Consider the following 19573-nt stretch of genomic DNA (forward strand, 5'->3'; position numbering starts at 1 on the left):
CACTCACATAATAATTATTATTCTTTTTTGTTTTTATGGCATTAAAGTGATTTAATTCCACTTGGTTTTTAGACTTTACCCTGCTTGCTCAATTCGTGCTCACAGCTGTCTGTGCTCTTTACCTTTTATGGAGTTTAGTGGGCGTCGCTACATTCAAATGAGCTGCATCAGGTCTTTACACTCTGCACTTCACACATGATCAACATGTGCACGTTTGGACAAAGTAAAGCTGTTTCTGATATTTTCTTGTAAATCCAGTTGAAAGTGTTTGCTTCATTTTGCCTTACACACACATTGACAGACAACTTTATAACAAAAAGGCTGAGAAATGAGAGCCAGTTGCTTTTTTTCATTGCATAGACATTCGATTTGACGCGTACAATAATAAGCCAAAACACTTTGTAATATTCATGTTAGTTTATTATATTTGACTCAATAGTGGCTACATAAATCTCTGAGGAACAATACTGTAATTCTGAAATGAAGTCGTTTCCTGTAAAATCTCTGACATACAATATATACACATAAATTTCATATATACATTTATACAGGTATAAACACACACATAGAAATTACCATAGATTTATGATTACTGGTGAATCTTTTATAGGTTGGATAACTCGACATAAATATTTTCATTTCTCTGTTAACATAAATGGATTTAAAATGATATGACTTTCTCTGTCAACACATTTACAGTACTTTGTGTATATATATATATATATATATATATATATATATATATATATATATATATATATATATATATATATATATATATATATATATATATACTTTTGTAGTATAAAGTCCAAGGGGATAATAAAAGGAATATATACCATATGGACAAAGGTTTGGAGACACCTGGCCATAAGATTCGTAATCTGCTTTTTGGGCATCTAATTCCACATCTAGTCCCCATTTGCTGTTAAAGTAAGCTCCACTCTTCTAAAAAGATGTTTCACTAGATTTTGTGTAGATTTGTGCTCATCATCAGTCACACGGGGGTTAGTAAAGTCAGGTACTGATGTAGAGTGAGGATGTCTGGGGTGCAGTCAGTGTTCTGATTCAACTTGAAACGTGTTCAATATGGTGGAGGTCAGAGCTCTACTGAATGCCGAGTCAAGATCTTCCTCTCCAATCCATATATAGAATATCTTAATGGAGCTATATTTGTGCATTGTTATGCTGGAACAGGTTTGGGTCTCCTAGTTCTAGTTCAAAACTGAATGCTACCACCTCCAAAGACATCCTGTACAATTGCGTGCTTCCAACTTTGTGGTAATACTTTGGGGAAGAACCAAATGGGTGGCTGATGCGCCAATACTTTTGTCCTTATAGTGTATATAAGCTTATGGTAAAACTGTTTATAAGCAGGAAGGCTGTGTCTGTGCTGGTTAAACTTTACAAATGCTGGTGCTAGAAGTGCTGGTCTTTTTATTCAGTTCGATTGGATTTGTATATGGAGAGTTTTCTCATTTCATACACAGGTCTTTACTGCACAACGTGTATTGTATAAGGAGGAAGAATCCTCAGGTTAATGTTCATGTACAGTATATTTAATTTGTTATACGTTACGCAATTCTTGACCGTCACTGCCTCCAGTTAGGCCAATGGCGTTAAACCGATATTTGCTCTTAAAATATTTCACTACAATCAATGAGACTTTGGTCAGAGTGGAATAATTATTAACCGAGGCGGATTGCTGGTTTCCTTCTTCAGCATCGCATTCAGAGATTTCGTTCCTGCTAATAAAAAGGATAATAAATGTAAATAATCGCGGGAGAGACACTGGCCAACGTTTATCACTGGAGCTCGTAGTGATTTTAAAAAATACCCGTTTCATTTTCACAAAATGAAAGGAAATAGCTTGAAGGAGTTTTTATTTTTCTACTCCCCCATTGATGACTGTTGAGAAAAATAACTTTGGGTAGCGACAGGATATAGCTATTGTTCCTGATATTCAGGCTACACCTACAGTCCTGCACAAATATGAAGCTTTAACTGATCCAAACAACAAATCACTGGTCACGAATAATACAAGATAGCTTTTCTCTTCAATCGCGTGAAAACTTTAAGCCTTGTGGGTAAACTGTGGACATTTTTTTTTTAAAGAGAAAGAAGACCCAATGTAGGGGTGTGCGATATTGGAAAAAAATTTTTATCTCGATTTATTAAATTTTTTTATCTATAATGATTAAAAACTACCGTGGACAAACAAAAATCTGTTATATTCCGTGTGGTGCTCAGTTCATAGCAGTGACCGAGAGGAATCTTTTCCAATATGGTTTACATTTGTTTTTAACTTTAATGGAAATTTTTTACCTCAAAAAAGCAGTTTTTTCCTCAAATTGTGCATCATCTTTTAAATCAAATTCCTACATTTGATCAGTCAGTTAGAAAAATAAGACAATTTGGCTGTTACCAAGCAAATGAAATCAGTATTTTATAATATTACAATATATGAATATAATATAGATTTTATATTATATTTTAATAATTTTTAATACATTTTTGGAAGAAAAAAATGGCGATTTTCGTGTGATGCTGACTTGACTAAACAATATGAAATTTTAAAAACGCACATATTTTCTATAGTGATATCTTGAATTTTGTGACTGAATCATGCAGTGAAAGAACAAACTCTAAATGCATGTGCATGAGTCGAATCTACTAGACTTCATGTACGCGTGCACTCGGTAGGTGTGTTTTGTTTGGGTTTTGTGATATACTCGATGATGTCAAATCGCACATTGATAAAACAACAATTATGACGTTATCATAGACGATATATATCATACACCCCTAACCCGATGTTCATTTTACTTATTGCTGATTTATTCAATGCTAATTTTATCTTTGCCGACAAGAATAATGCAGAAATGAATTTTCGATTCGCTTTACTAAAACGAACAGGAGGTTTCGGTTCACATGTTCCATTCTTTTTCATTCTCTGACCAATGATTTGTTGTTAAGATCGTAAGAAGCGTCGTATTTTAGGCTCGGCCCCTTTTTTTTTTTGCCAAGAAGTGCACATTATATCACCACTGGTTTTGTGTTACCAAATGAATCATTCAGTTTCGGCTGCAGAACGTTATGTCTATGCTGAGGGGGAAGTGGGGAGCAGCAAACACACACTCACACCCACACAGACGAATACACACCCACAGGATGATGAGAAGATGTACGAGATATCTCTGGATGTTTACTCCACAGCCTCATCCCACGTAATGTTCATTGGCTTGTATTAATCTAAGGTATTTATTTTATAATAAACTGTTATCTAGTGATTCAACATCGCATGAGTCGGTTATCTTTAACGCAAAGCATTGTGAGTAACATTAGAAGCTTTCAGTGAGGAGTTCACTTTCAGCTAAATGAGTTCAAGTTGGTCAGAAAGCATTATAAAAAGGCCTGTGTGATATCCTATAACAGACTGCTACCAAATATAAGTTAAAGTGCCCCTTCCAGAGAAAGTGGGCGAGTCTGTAAGGTTTTTTTCACCACTCTCATTAAGCCAAACTGGTTAGAAAGTTACACATCGTGAAAGATTCGACTGTTTCACAGTTTTACGGAGGTCTGTGGTTTTGTGCAGCAAGTGCCTATAAAGTGAACTAAAGCTCGGCAGAGATCCTCACGTGATCACCTGCTGTATGACCGAGTGTTCGTGAGGACACGACTGCTTGCCACAATGCAGCCTCTTTAAGAGTCGCTGGAGCTTGTGGGCAAAGTTTTTGTTCATCTTGCGGTACATGAGCGGCATGGCGAAGCTGCTGGAGAAGGCAAGCAGCTGTGAAAAGCCTTTCAGAAAAGTGAAGGTGCCTGCGGTTTGCATCCAGGGCACGTCGACCACTGTCAGCAGCAGGAGCGTGGTATAGTAAGGTGTCCAGAGCATAAACTGCACTCCCACACATGCCAGGAGCAGCCGGTGGATAGAAGGATCCATCCGTCCCGAGTCCTGGTCCAAGGGCGTGGCCTCCTTGCGAATGCGCAGGATGAGGCAGAGGGCGTAGAGGACGGCGGCGGCTGGCACGGCGTACCCTATGAGGGTCATGATGGCGTCAGCCGCCTCTTTGTTCTGGATCTTGGAGCACTCGAGGATCTTAGCCGACACGTGGTTGCACACGTAGAAGAGCAGCGAGGAGAAGCTGGTAAGCACTGCACCGCCCCAGATAAAGCCGCACACGTGTTTGGTGTTGTAAACGCTGGACATGTAGGTGCGTGGCAGCGCCCGCTCAATGTAGTAGTCCAGGCTGAGCAATGCTGTTGAGTACATGATAACCAGGGAGGAGATGTTGAACAGGATGAGCAGGGTCACGTAGACCTCGTCATTATGATTCCAAGCGGGCCAGCGGGTGAAATCTGGGCCTAGGAGCTTGATCAGAGCCACCAGGTTCAACACGAGGCCAGCGATAGCCATGTTCACAAAATAGACGTCCGGCATCGTCATGGACATCTTGTTGGACAGGTTCACTGCCACCAACAGGGCGTTGTAGCACAGCCCCACGGGGAAGCACACGATGAGGTAAAAGAGGGAGAAGATGGACAGAGCGAGGCCCAAATCCCAGCAAACAGCCAGGTCTGCGTTGCCTTCGGTCTCATTATAAACCATGCAGCTCCACATCGCGAGGACGCCGCTGTGTTCCGCTCCGGCTCACAGGATCGACTGCGGGAGAAATCACAATGTCATGACATCACATAGTAACTCTACGTCACTTAACAGAATTGTGTGAAAATGATACGTTTCCTCGGCGGCTTTAACTCACATGATCACTTTCACTTCGAAAAGTGGTAAAGAAGTGGTAAAAATCTCAGACTCAAGTTTACATGTCCACATTAACACCATAAATACCGTCATTTCCGGACTATTAAGCGCACCCATATATAAGCCGCACCCACTGAATTTGACAAAGGCTTTAACAAAAGACAGTGTCTGTTACACGGCTTGTATCTAAACAGAAGCCTACCAAGAAAGTCATTGTTCACTGTCTTCCTCCGTCCTTTCACAACAATTTCTCTTGAGAGTTTTTCTTTTAGCATCGTCGTGCGTGCGACGAATGATTCGCATTTCCTGTAGACAGTCCGAGTGAGCGGCAGGTCAAACGTCAGAGGAACATCATCCATATTTATGATGTGGTGCGGCCCGATTCAGTGGGAGCGCATCTGATTTATTATAAGAGTTTCATTGGTTCGCCTGAACCCGTTTAGCATTTTCATTGGTCTAATGTTATGGGGCTCAGTTTTTTTGGCTTGAAGCTTGTGAAACCGGGAAAAATCCAGAAAAAATCCATAAATTAGCCGCTACGGTACTCAACACAATGTCGTGCACCAGACTGCTAGGGGTGACCCCAAATAGCAGTAAAACATAATAAAAAGATTGGATGCTTTGATGTGAAGAGCCTGACTACCGATCTCGCAGTCAAATCCTTGCAGAGGCGTCATGAAACAAGGATTATGCGATTTTGGGTTATATGGGAAGCTCAATGTCTGATTTCACATAGAACTATCGTTTTGTTTTTTTTTTATCGTTTTTCTATCTTTCTGCAGTTATTTATTTGTCATTCTTTTAGGTTTATTGATCCGGAATGTTGTTATACATTTTCTTCGATATCTCTGTGATATTCTGTATATCGTGGCTTTAAATTGTTAGGAGGATTCGATTTAAGAATTTAAATTAAAAAAAGATAAAAAGTCGTCTAGCACTTGACAGTTGCTTTATTAGAAATTTGTTTCTGTGTGCTGGGTGAAAGACAATACCCCCAGCTCCAACACACACACACACACACACACACACACACACACACACACACACACACACACACACACACAATATTCAACGATCAGACTAATATAGGCAAGACTATAGGTTGACTGATATTTAGAAATCACTTCAGCCAGTGGGCGATTATGTTGCTCTTGTCGGGCAGGTTTAGTTGTTTATCGGCTGATTCTGCACGTCGAATCAGAAGCTGAGCTCGTCGGCGAGAAAGAGAAATCCGATTGGCTAATTAGCTCAGCGAATGACCACAGGGGAAAAAAAGGAACCACGCTTGTTGTCATTCTTGCTCTTGTCTTTGCAACTTAGCACGAGGTTAAAAAAAACCTGATTTTGTTAGTAATGATCGCGGCAGGTGTAAACACTGCTTGCTTTATATATTTACAATTGTAGCACTTCAGGTTTTCTGGTTTGGATGCCGAATACAGACTACTGCCACCTGCTGGTATGGGAGTGTTTATGTTCTCTCATGCAAACGCAGAACATACACGCAATAAGGTTTGGTGTGTCAGATGCGCCTGCTTAATAAACCGACCTAATTCGTAGCACAATCGGCCGATGCCGATTAAAAAAAATGCCACAAATTGACCTTGAGGCAAGACGTGACAATTCTGATTTGACTATGTAAATTCTTTGTCAGGGACACCTCTACTGACTACACAACCTTCTTACCAATCTACAATTGCAGCAGTCAGCTATTCAGTATGCAGGGAACAAGGAAACATCAAGTTGCGTCTACTTCCATAAAAGTGGCATTAGCAGCGGTGTTCACATTGCTGACATTTCTTGGATGTGTCACCTTTAATTGTGTTGTTCTAAACCCCCTGGCTAAAGAATGGCCATGCTTCAAACTTGTACTCTCTTTCTCCCCCCCTCTCCCTCTCTTTCTCTTTCTGCACTACCAGGCAGAAGGTTAGGGGGATTTATAGGGTGAAATATGATGCATCACAGTGGGAGTCAGTGAGTGGGTTTCAGAGGTTAGCGTTCATGAAAAGGTCATACAAGTGGCCTGGCCACAGACTAACTACACTACTGATACAACCTGCACACTTGTAGCCTCCTCATAATACAATTATATTATTATATTATGATCTATCACGGTGGCGGGTCGGCGCTCAAGGCTTCAGATAGATTTCAAAGCTCGGCACTGCCAGACTCCATAACGATCAGTGTGACTGCGCTTGTCATATAAATGAATTAATGTCCATGAGTTTCAGTTTGATTTGTAATCTATCCGAGCTGTTCATATGAAAATAAAACAATGCGTCACTCGAAAAAACCCGTCCGTCAGAGCTAAACCATATCTTGAAATATAACGATAATAGTTTACATGGTCTGCAGAATCATCTGGCCTTATTCATCCTTCAATAATGGCTGCTTAAGGTGGTCACAATGCACACTCCCTCTAAAATACTTTATTCTCCTAATTGTACGAGTGATCTGAATGCTGAGGAAAGTTCTACATACCGGAAACGCGATTTGTGGTGCGCATGTGCGTAAATGCTTTTATTTTATGGCCAAAATCCCTTCCTGTCAAGGATTTTACAACAGTAAAAGATATGGATTCTTTAGTGGTTTATGTCCGGCTTTAAACATTTCTCTTGAAAGGGGAAAATCCTGATAATTCCGCATATTAAAGGAGTGAATGACTGAAGGATGGATTAAAGACATTTTGTGTACCGTTACGACGCTATTTGAAAGTAATTGTAACTGTTAAACAAAAGACAGTGAAGCAACTCATGAGAAATGCTCAGACCCAGTAATGTTTTTCCCATGAGCTTGTGTGGGACGAGTGGAAAAGGTAAGATCACGAAGAGGTGAAACACCACAACGCCGATACTGCTTTCGACTGACCTCCAAATAAAAAAAGGCAAAACTGTCATTTTTGACTTCGGTGTGTTCCAGTTATAAGGTCTAAAGCAAAAAAATAAAAAATCTAGCTAACTGTAATGACTGAAGCTGATTTTTCTTCTCAAAACAGCAGAGTCAGCGTTGTAGCTTGAACAAAAGAATGTTTATGCTGATTCTTCTAAAGCTAATACTTAAGGTATCAACAGAAAAACTCATTTAAAGAGAACAATTGCCACTTTGTGAGCAACCATGTTAATTTGACGTCACTTGCTAAACACAGGGTTACGTAGACTGTCCTCAGTTAAAAGGTACCGAGATTTTTCCTAACTGGAGGTCAGCAAATACCATTTATGAACTTTTGTTGAAATCAGCAATAACCAGGTTGCTGTATTCGTGATCTAAACTGTAAACTTCTAAAGGGAATTTATCAGAGGCACAAATATGAGCAGAAGGAAGAGTTTAGTCTGGGGCAGTTGACCCCTCCTTTTGTTAGATTTCTGTGTTTACTGTTAAAGAAATCTAATTTTGGGGTGTTCAAACCCTTTAAACAAAGAAATATGCGTTCTATTTTTATATTTAAACAAACTCTAGGTTAGTAAGCATTTGTTAGCCAGGGCTGTTTATGACCCCAGGACAGACTCGTTGTAGAAAAAAATACTTTTCTGTTATTAGGTTGCATAACCCCATTTTAAAAAATACTCTAGGAAACTCTGGCTTCATGACAAACACCACCGCACAACCGATACAGACTGCCTCCGCCTGCCCCTGAGCTACGAGCCTCTCGCTCCTCACACCTCTGAGCCTGCATGCACAGAGACACCGCCAACTTTTTTATAACTGATCTCACATGGTGGCCTCACTGAGCAATATCCCTGCATGTAATAAACAACCCTGACTGAGTCAGAGTTCCTGTTACACTGTTGGTTGTTACCTGCTCCCAGAGTTTCAGAGAAAAGTGAACAATGGAGGAATGAAGGAACAAGAGAGGAGAGAAAAACAGAGGTGAAGAGAGGAGATTAGAAGAGAAGTGGAGAGAGGGGAGGAGAAAGGAAAAGGAGAAGACGGGAGAGGAAAGGAGAGGGGGAAAGGAGAATAAAAAGGAGAAAATAGGAGAAAAGAGGAAAGGGGATGAGAGGAGAGTAAAAGAGAAGAGAGGAGAGGAAAGGAAAATAGAACAGGAGAAGAGAGGAGCGGATGAGAGGAGAGAAAAGGAGGAAAAATTAGAGGGGTATGCATTTTATTCACATGAAAGATTCTTTCATTTTTTTGTTTTTTAGAGGAGAAGAAAGAAGGAGAAAAGAGGAGAGGAGTGGACTGGAAAGGAGAGGGAAGAAGAAAAAGAGGAGATGAGAGGAGGAGAGGAAAAAGGGAAGAGAAGCAAGAACAGAGCAGAAACGGAAAGCACGGAAAAGAGGAGAGGAAAGAAGGTGAGAGGAAAAAAAAGGAAATGGAAAGAAAGGAGAGGAGGAGAGAAGGGGAGCAGGAAAGACGAGTATAGAATTACCTCAGGGAAGGTCTAATGCTTCCCCCTGACCACAGTGCAGGTATAAACACTGGGCTTTGTTTACTGGTAAATTGAGATTTTTTTGCTGGGAATCATGTTGATTTCGACTTCAGTGGTCGAAGTGTTACGAAGTGTTACAGTGTTTACAGTTTATGCGATGAGCAGCCATGTTTATTTTAATGTCACTCGCAGGAACTTGCAGCCAAAAAGAGTTCACAAGGAGGAATGTTCTTTTTTTTTCCTCATTAGAGGTTATGATTTACTACCCCTGGTCAAACGCAGTAGATTAGACTTAAAAGTCACCATATGCATTAGGATTTCTTCCGAGTTCCTTCTCTGTTCTCTGTGAACTCTGGCATGGCTGCTCACTGTGGGTACAGTATATCTGCTTTTATCTGACTTTATAACAGTAATGACTCTGGATTCGTTTAGATCCTGGCACTTGGTTGAATTTATACGACTTACCACAATATTCAGTGTCCTGAGAAGAACACGATTGAGTTCTCATTAACGACAGGCAAATACTTAATCGCTAAGCTACACACTGATCTCTTTATTATTGCTGTGTTGCAATTTCACTTTCTACAGAAAAACATGACTCGTAGCCCCTCAGGCTTGTAACTGTAAAAGCGCTGGTGAAGTACCTCTCATAGAGGCAACCTTGTTCTTTACACTGTGCTTGGCAAATGTAATAAATGATTATAATACATTATTACAACATGCAAACGGGCACTTCTAAAGACTCTTCTGTGTTCCGAGGTGGTGGAATGAACTTCTCCTAGATGTCCAAACAGCCGAGTCTCCAAACGACGGGTGAAGACCTACCTGAACACTCTGAAACACTTTAACTGGCGCTTATCTTCCTGTTTGTTTTATGTATTTATTTAAATGTAAAAGGGAATTCGTGTTAACGCTACACCACACACTTCAGATATATCGGTCTGTAGCGCGTGTGAAACCGGCCCCACTTGTTTCCTGCTCCACTGCATCTTTTCTGGCCGATTTCTTCAGCGTTACGAACACTTCGCTTTGAGAAGCATTCCAGAGCCGCTGGCTCACATGAGGGAGCACGATTAAAGAGCCGGATTCCAGAGTACAACTGTGGTAAGCGCTGCCCTGCCTCATTAGCTGCACCCCCTTGACGGGGGGAGGAAGGGGGGGTCATCTTGGCACGCTTCTGCCGACTAACATCGACGAGCTGTTGGAGTGAGGCTGAGTGAGTACGATGGGAGGTGAGTGATAAGGCAGCTCCATGCCTCGTCAGATCCCCACTGGAATGTACAGCATGGTCATGTGACTGCGGCTTTAAATCATTGTATAGAGGACTATTAAGCTGTACAATGTATGTTGGGAAACCCTTCACAAAGCAAACATCGAGTCTGACCAATAATTTCATATCATGAACGATATCAAACGTAGAAAAATACTCCCTTGGTCTACTACCCATAATTCAGACGGGCAAAAGTTTGTGGACACCTGACCGTAAGATCTGTGTATGATTTCTAAACATCCCACATTTACTTCCCATTATTATAAGCTCTACTTTACTGGTTAGATGTTTTATTCGATTTTTGGAGTGTGACTGTTGAGATCTTAGCCACAAGGATGTTAGTGAAGTCAGGTGTTGATGTAGGGTGAGGAGGGTGCAGTCAGCGTTCCAATTCATCAAGATGATCAATACATTTAAGGTCAGCGATTTAAAGAGCTTCCTCTCCAATCGATATAAACCAAATCTTCATCTTCGGCTTTGTGCACCGGGTTACTGTCATGCTTCACGTTCAAGTGAAGGGAATATGTAATGCTAACACGTGCAGAGACGACCGAAACAATGTGTGCCTCGAAATTTGTGGTAACCGCATACGCCTGGAAACGTCATTTGTTCCAATAATTTTGCCCATATAGTGTATTTTAATTATTAGGCGCATATTTTCACCTACGCATTTGATCGGTTTCTGTCACAAATGTCTTAATCTTTGATTCCAAAGTATTCGAACTAACAATTAGCTGCCCAGTGACTAGAAATATTTCTCACAGTATCTGACTTTTGTTATTCCACGTGGCGGTGGGAGCTCAGTGGTTAAAGCATTGGACTTTGAATCGTAAGGTCACAGGTTTAAATCCCACCCCCACCGAGCTGCCAATGCTGGGCCCTCGAGCAAGGCCCTTAACCCTCCCCTTTATAGTTGTGAGTCGCTCTGAATACGGGACATAAACATTATTCAACTCCTATGATCAGAAATAAAGTATAACACTGTAATATTTGTAGATTCTGTATAAAAACACACTCCATTGTTTTAGATTCAACCATTACGCGATAAACTAAACAACGTTTTCCAAGCAGATGTATGAATTTCATAGACTTTTTTTTTTTTTTACAATCGCTATAAATCGTATCAAGTGCCAAAAGTCATATGTGCTCCTGATGTTAAATCCGAAACCAGCTACAGATCTCCGTCTTAATGTTCCCAACAGTACATAATGTCCAGTACAGAACATTCCAGTACATAATAATAGACATATTCGTTTTGTTGTCAGCAAAAGCAGGCATTCACCAGAGTTCCTTTACCCCTTTATACTGCGATCTGATGACTTTTCACTGTTATGCCATGAACTTTCAGTGCTTCAGGTGTACAAATAAAGCCTTATAGTAAAAAAAAAAAAAAACAATGTCCGAATCAGTGAATAAGTATAAAAAGACATGCTCGGCCTAAAAATGACTTTTAATTGAAAAGAAATTCATGTTCATCAGCTACATTAATAACATTTTTATGTGCTAATGGGTTTCAATGTTCTCAACTTTGAGTACAAGCGCATTCCTTCAGTCTGAAGCAGGTTTGGTGCAAACAGAAAAATCATTCTCTGTGTGTTTTCCGAGTTCTAAAACATATGCAAATGATATGCATATCGATATTAGATGTGAAAACAATGACATCACTTCATCACCTGGGTTTAAAACTACAGCAGGAAATTGGAAGATGCACCAATATTGCATGCAAAATAAAGTGTACAATGTTTAAAAAACATGTATATATATATATATATATATATATATATATATATATATATATATATATATATATATATATATATATATATATATATCATTTTACATATAAAAAGTACAAATGAATTCTTACGTCACTGAATCTTGGACTCAAAAAGTGTTTATCCAAGATCTAATCACCACTAAGAAAGAAAAGAGTGTATAAGTGCTTGTTTGTTGGGGTGTGTGTGTGTGTGTGTATGAGTGTGTGTTTGTTGACGCCACTACACACTATGGTCTTCTTGACTGCTGGTAATTAAGACGTTATAATCACTGCACTGTTGCCCAAAAGGAAGTCATTATGATGGTACAATAATTGGATACTCGGTTATTTCATTAGTGCATGTAAACACCATGAGCATCTGTCAGGAGGACAGAACTATAATCCAGACTCAGATTAACACGTGAAAACAATGTCGACTCTCAATAACTTAGGTCTTCTTTTTAGATGCAAATGTTTAAGTTCAATGGCTCACATGACACTCAAACAACCCCCCCCCCAACTCTTTCTCTGTTTTTCTCAAAACACACACACACACACACACATACACACACACCAAAAACTCAATACTCATTCTACAGATGACCTTTAATTACCCCAAACTGGAATTAAATGTATCTCTAATTGCCGATACTGTAACGTGCAACATGCACGCGAGATCAGGGAAACTTTTAACGCCTTTAAACACAACACACACACACACACACACACACACACACCAAAAACCCCTTAATAAAACTCCTTAAGTTTTAATTGTCGCAAAAACAGAATTCAATCTTTCTCTAATTGCCTGCACTTTTAAACTTTTAAAGCCTTTCAACACACACACACACACACACACACACACACACACACACACACACACACACACACACACACACACACCAGAGGATACTCACCACAATACGACTGATTTCTTGCATCTATGGAGGCATCGGGTCCTGCTTTACTTTCACTGACATTTCTCCTCTTCTAACTCTTACACACACGCGCACACAAGCGCGCGCGTATTACAAACAAACAAACACAAACTCCTGTATTACGAAATCCGATGCCCCGAAAACTTCTCGTGGATAAACGCGGATCCGAGCACGAGGTTTTTGCAGTAAATCAGGTCACACACGGGAGTAGTTTAGGGTCTTTTTCCCCCTCCTGCACGTAGCAAATCCGGGAACAGGGGGGTAAGACGCGCGAGAGTTTTACTACGAGTTTGTGCTGTACGGTGTGTACACACGTGACCCTCCCCCTACTCTCTCTCTCTCTCTCTCTCTCTCTCTCTCTCGCTCTCTCTCGCTCTCTTTCTCTCTTGCGCGCGCGCTCTCTCGCGCTCTCTCTCTGGCTCTCTCTCGCTCTTTCTCTCTGTCTCGCGCGCTCCCGTTCGCAATCTATCGTCGCGCTCGCACACGCACACGCAGAGTAGTCGGTTCTTTTTTTTATTTCTTCATCTTGATAACCCCGCCTCTTTTGGGTCCTCTCGTCCAATAAGCGTGCGTCAGGAGCCAAAGGAGGCGGGGTGATAAAAACCCTCAGGAGTGGACGAAAAACACCCCTATCCTACTTCCTTATCCCGACTGAGGGATGGGAATTCCAGCTTCTCTGAGTGACTTCCAGCTCCCTCAGTCCCTCATCTCACCATTCAATCATTAATAAACATACATCAGGTCTCTTAGTCTTAATGCTTTTGGAATGATTTGTTTTTTACTCATTGCCCCCTCCCATGGACTTCTTCAGCTCCAGCCTCTCCCCAAAAACCCCTTCCAGTTGTTCAACTAAAGTTAGCAACAGTTATGAACAGTTATAAAGGTTTTTGAAATGTATGAAAATCATAAAGTTATAACGTGTTATAAGGCGTTACAAAGAGTTATAAATAGTTGTAAAGAGTTATAAACGGTAATAGAAGTTATAAAAAGTTATCAAGGGTTATGACATTTATAACACATTATAAAGTGTTATGAAGAGTTATAAATGGTTATTGAGGTATAAACAGTTATAAAGGTTTATTACATTTATGAAGGCATTATAAAAAGCTATAAACATTATAAAGCATTATAAATAGTTGTAAAGAGATATAAATGGTTATAGGAGTTATAAAAAGTTATTAAGGGTTATGAAACTTTATAACGCATTATAAAGTGTTATAAAGATTTATAAATGGTTATTGAGGTATACACAGTTATAAAGGTTTATGAAATGTATGAAGGCATTATAAAGAGCTATAAACATTATAAAGCGTTATAAATAGTTGTAAAGAGTTATAAACGGTTATAGGAGTTATAAAACATTTGAAAGCATTTTGAAGTGTTATAAAGTGTTATAAAGTGTTATAAAGTGTTATAAATAGTTGGAAAGCATTGTAAAGAGTTATAAAGTGTTAAAAAGGGTTATAAACAAACACTTATAAAGAGTTATAAACAGTTATGAAAAGTTATAGTTGTACATTTATAAAGAGTTATAAATAATTAGATATTTAGATCAGTTCATTGAATTTATTTAAGGAGAGGTGTTCCAAGAGTGCCTGTATGTAGTATAACCACACAGTGATGTTTTATATTGTAAATCACGTCACACTCATGTGGTTGCGATCTAAACTTCCACGTCCTAGTTCAAACAGTTACTAAAGTTAGCGACATCATGAGCAGACAGTAGAACTGACTACACAATATCAAAGAATATAACTTTCAACTTCAAATATTAAAAAAAGGAGCAACTTTAATTTGAGAAAGGATGGCAGAACATATCGGAATGGCAAGGATTAGCTAGAGAATTTACTCTGCAGGCTTAGGCCTACAGACAAGTCAAAGCTGTGTCGGTGTTCTATATATCCGGCTGTCGTCCTCATGTGATATGGCTTAACTTGCATGAGCAAAGACCATCATTACATCACTTTCAACTGTAGTCAGACCTTCAACTGCTTCAAAGCCAAGTCTTTCAACATGCAAATAAAAGGGGTGCTGGGGGCATATCAATAAAATGGCTGATAGAGAGGCAAATCAAAGAGGAATCAACAATAAAAAATATGTAGAAAATAATTTCTGCATGATTAGATTATTTGTGCAAGAAAGAAATGAAAAATATAGACCTTTTTTAATTGTTTAACAAAACTCTCAGTACTTCGTCAGGAGCAGATTATGGACTGCTTTGCAATGCAGTTATTGTAAAACTCTTTCATACAATATTATACATATTATACACAGCAGGTCGGTCACAGAGTGGGCATCTGTTTCAGATTGATTAAATTTACATTTTGCCTAATCATGTGGTGTGTGTTTACCTGCATTGTTTGTGTTGTTGTACCTTACCATGACCATTTCATTTTGAGAAATTGTACAGATGTCCTCAGTGGTTTAACTATAATGTAAAAACATAAAATTATATAATATAAAGCTATTACATTATATTTCATCAAGTCATTCCAAAGTTCAAAATAGTGCCTGGATCCGATAAAGTTTTATAATTGAATCAAACACAGAGGAAAAATGATCCTTGTTCTTACCTGATACTGTAGCAGGAATTGAAATAAACATATGCCACTGATATTTAAAGTAAACCTAACTGTGCAACCCCTTTTTCTCAAAAAAAAAAAAAAAAACCGAATCTGTTTTTAAGCAAGTCCTGTTGATATAATATATTAAAAAGGATGTGGGAAAGCAACTCAAGCCAGTATCCTGTTTTCCAGAACAGGCTGGTGGGAACATTGAAACTGTGCCTGTAAATACATTAAACACTGAACGTAGGCCATGTAGTAAAATATCCCTGAGGCTTTTCCATGACAACACGGCATGTCAAAGAACAGTAAATAATTAATGGATATGGATTAATATGGATTAATATTATTGCTACAATAAATCAATTTACAAATATTTTAGCAGTTTCATGCAAATGTATTTTTACCTGCTCTCTTTTCCATGCACATAGAAGTATTAATGTTTTTTAAATACACAAGGATATACCTGGTGTGATTTAAACAACCAACGAACCAAAGGGATTCAACACAACAGACTTAATTTGATGTAACACACTAAAGCTGAGCCCTTTTAAATCCAGTCACGGCCACCTTTACCTAGTAATCCTGCCAACTAATTACAGGGCACAGCAGTAGTATAAGGGCAGGAGTGAAGACTCAGGGAAGGCTCACAAAGAAACACTGTACCCTCAGAACTCCTTCATAAAATGGCACTAGTATTTACTGCCTTACACTTAATACAATTGTGCTTAACTCAAAGACATTTTTGCCCCCTGTATGGTAACTACAGTTGCCTAAACCACTTTAAGATGAATCAAGGTGTGTGTGTGTGTGTGTGTGTGTGTGTGTGTGTGTGTGTGTGTGTGTGTGTGTGTGTGTGTGCGTGTGTGCGTGTGCGCGTGTGCATGTGTGGGTGTGTGTGTGTGTGTGTGTGTGTGTGTGTGTGTGTGTGTGTGTGTGTGTCATTACACTGTCATGTTGAAACATTAGTGTCAAACTCAGAATGAAACTGTGAGCTATATTTCCATAGAGAACTGTGAGCTATATTTCCATAGAGAACCCCAACTGAAGCACTGATGCAATATATTTTCATTTGAAACAATTTACAACTTCCTCAGAACTTAGTAGGAGTCAAATCAGAGTTAAATCTGTTACAGTATGCTTTAAGATGAATTTGTAGCAGGAGGCATTCATATCAGTGCAAGCATATATATATATATATATATATATATATATATATATATATATATATATATATATATATATATATATATATATATATATATATATATATGAAAGCAATAAAGCAAACCACATGCTGCAGTTGAACAGAAACAGCCAAAACATAGATTTTGTATTGTTTGTTTAGTCTACTAAAGATACATTTGTCTGGCATGACTTGCAGCGGCTGTGTCTTGAAGGTGAGATGAAATTCACGGTAATGGTACACCCATAAAACACAGGAAAGGAACAGAGCACACCCATGAGCAAAACAATACACCCTCACATCACCCTCACAACACCTTTATGTAATAAAGATGTAATATAGCCGTTTTGACTCTATGAAGTGGCAAAACTACAAAAGAAAATATACAGCATTACAGAGTATTGCTCCTGAAATGGCATTAAGCAGTGTATCCATTGTCTTCTGTGGCTATTCTACATACTTACATCACTCACATTGTGTAACTTTGGCATATATTTCCAGTAAACATAGCTAAAAACATACTGTATGAATTTACGGATATTGCATTTGTATTGATGGCCATTTATGGAAATCTCATGCATCTGTTCCCGTTTATGCTGTATTGCCCCTAAACCATATATGGTCATGATGATATTATCTGGCTTAAGATAGTGACAGTAAATTGGCTGATGAATAGTCTGCAGCTTTATCTATGTTGGAATCTGAGAAGTAAACATGTGGGTTTGAGGCTGGCTCAAGAAGGGGCCTGTATGACAGGATGAAGACTGTTATGCTCTGAATATGAGTATAAATAAGAAGCTTTTTAAGAGTTTTGACTGTTAAGAAAATAATATCCCCCATGGCTCATTTAGCATTTTCCACCAGAATGACACCATTTTTATTAATCAATATATCTCAGAAGGAATGGCGATGAAAGGGCGATGTCTTTGGTGAAGCATAACATTTTGCCTTTCTTTTAAAGTTGCTAGATTTTTGCAGGTGGGTTTTTTCAGCAATAGTGTTGCAGGCCAACACTATTTTATCATTCGAACAGAATGAGGTTTAGATAAATTAATTTACCGACTTTATGGAACACCTTGTTGATGTAGTTGGCAACCTATTTCCTCTCATGCTCAGAATCTCTCATTTTCCTTGCGGTCGGATAGAAATAAAAAGAAAGGACTGAGAGAGATAAACAAGGGGTCTGTCAACTGAAGCACTGTTCACCCTGTTTGCCTTCCACTAAAATCAACAGATGACACAATGCCATATGGCTGAACCATTGCAAGTCATTACTGTCCACTTGTGAAACTTCCCACTCATTCTCTATAGACACTGATGCCAATCAAACTAGCACTGAAAGACAGATGTCTGATGAACTCTGTGACAGTAAGAGCTGTCTGAGAGGATTTGTCTTGCTTCTTAGACTTTAAAAGCTATTAAGGAAAAAAAAACTCCCATACAATAGCCTTGAGTTTTTTTTTTTGTTTTTTTTTTCAAGCATACAGGTACTTCCTAAGGAAGCAAGATCAGACATGGCCCAGGCTTTTTGATGCTCTCTGCAGGGCTTCCTGTTTAAAAGAGTGAAATAGCATGCTTGCTGCTTGTAGTGAAAAACTGGAAAGATCACACAATGAGTAAACTTCAAACACTTTTACAGACAGCATCTGATTTGTAATAAGCTGTAGTTTCTAACAGCAAACAAAAGTAGATTACTGTTTATGGGTGTCTAAAGAGGCCAGTCTTTGTATCTTGTGATGAGTTACTTGGGCCACGGCACTGATTAGACCTATAGGCAGAAACTGCAAACTTGGATTTCATGTGTATAAGTATAAAACACCTCTATTACTTGTTACAGAATTAGCATTAGCAGACTAACACTCATTTATCCCCACCCTGGCATTGTCACACCTCAGAGATACTACTAATGCAACAATAACATTAAACTGTTTATTGATATTCTGGAAGCCATAATTATTATTCTGGTATTATGCATAAAAAAAGCTGTATATATGTTTAACATATAGAATGAAAAAGCTATTACAAATCGAAGGAAACGAAACTGTATTGTAAAACATGTTGATATTCATTAGCATCCTGTTGATTCTGCTGATGTACATCTCTAGACATTGTTACGAGCAATTCTGATGTGCCTGTCTGACTGAGCCGTTGAAACCCTCATGACACAGAGGCTAAACATATTCCATTTCCGTCTGTTAGGGTGGCAGCAGCCATCAGTAGGACAGTGATTCATTTGCTTTCTGAAAGATGGGTGTAATTCTGTACAAGCCTGCATAATCAAAATAAATGGTTTACTTGTTGTCAATACAAAAGGCCTTTGGAAGCTGGGTGGATAAAAAAAAAAAACCTAGGATTTGTCACTATTACTGTCAGTGTCATTACAACATTACAATTTGCCAATTTGTAGGCACCTGTTTTGCCACAATACACAAATGAGGAGTACAGGGCACTGATTTGCAATATAGAGCCAGTTTGTCCTAATCCTCTACTCAAAACAAATCACCCTTTTTACCCTCTGTCTGTCTCTGATGCTTCAAATAAATTTGTGTAAATACATCATTAGCATTTGTGCCATACCCTTGTCACTGTCCTGCCCCAGAGATATGTACCTGACCCTCCACTGTTGATTGTATACCTGCACATGTGAGTAATGGGCTTCATGTTTTGATATTCTGTACTTTTTACTCCACTATGGCTTTTTACTCCATGATGTTTTTGAAAATCATGA

The 19573-nt window shown here is 39.0% G+C and overlaps 1 protein-coding gene across 2 annotated transcripts; it reads right to left on the reverse strand.

Annotated features, from left to right (window-relative positions):
• Nucleotides 1-3247: 3247 nt before the first annotated feature.
• Nucleotides 3248-15721, reverse strand: gpr146 (G protein-coupled receptor 146). Of its 2 annotated transcripts, XM_083524595.1 has the most exons (3): nucleotides 15669-15721; nucleotides 15447-15523; nucleotides 3248-4666 (listed from the first exon to the last, which is right to left on the reverse strand). In XM_083524595.1, the coding sequence occupies exon 3, from the start codon at nucleotides 4622-4624 to the stop codon at nucleotides 3635-3637; it is 990 nt and encodes a 329-aa protein (XP_083380721.1). In that variant the 5' UTR covers nucleotides 4625-4666; nucleotides 15447-15523; nucleotides 15669-15721; the 3' UTR covers nucleotides 3248-3634. The 2 variants fall into 2 exon arrangements, with proteins under 2 accessions (XP_083380721.1, XP_083380720.1); XM_083524594.1 differs by lacking the exons at nucleotides 15447-15523; nucleotides 15669-15721 and adding an exon at nucleotides 13075-13541.
• Between the last annotated feature and the right edge of the window lie 3852 nt (nucleotides 15722-19573).

This window comes from Silurus aristotelis (assembly GCF_946808225.1).
Source record: "Silurus aristotelis genome assembly, chromosome: 21".
Classification (NCBI taxonomy): Eukaryota; Metazoa; Chordata; class Actinopteri; order Siluriformes; family Siluridae; genus Silurus; species Silurus aristotelis.

Excerpts from the sequence above, each read along its gene's own strand:
- gpr146 (XM_083524595.1), bottom strand. The coding sequence starts at position 4,624 with ATGTGGAGCTGCATGGTTTATAATGAGACCGAAGGCAACGCAGACCTG.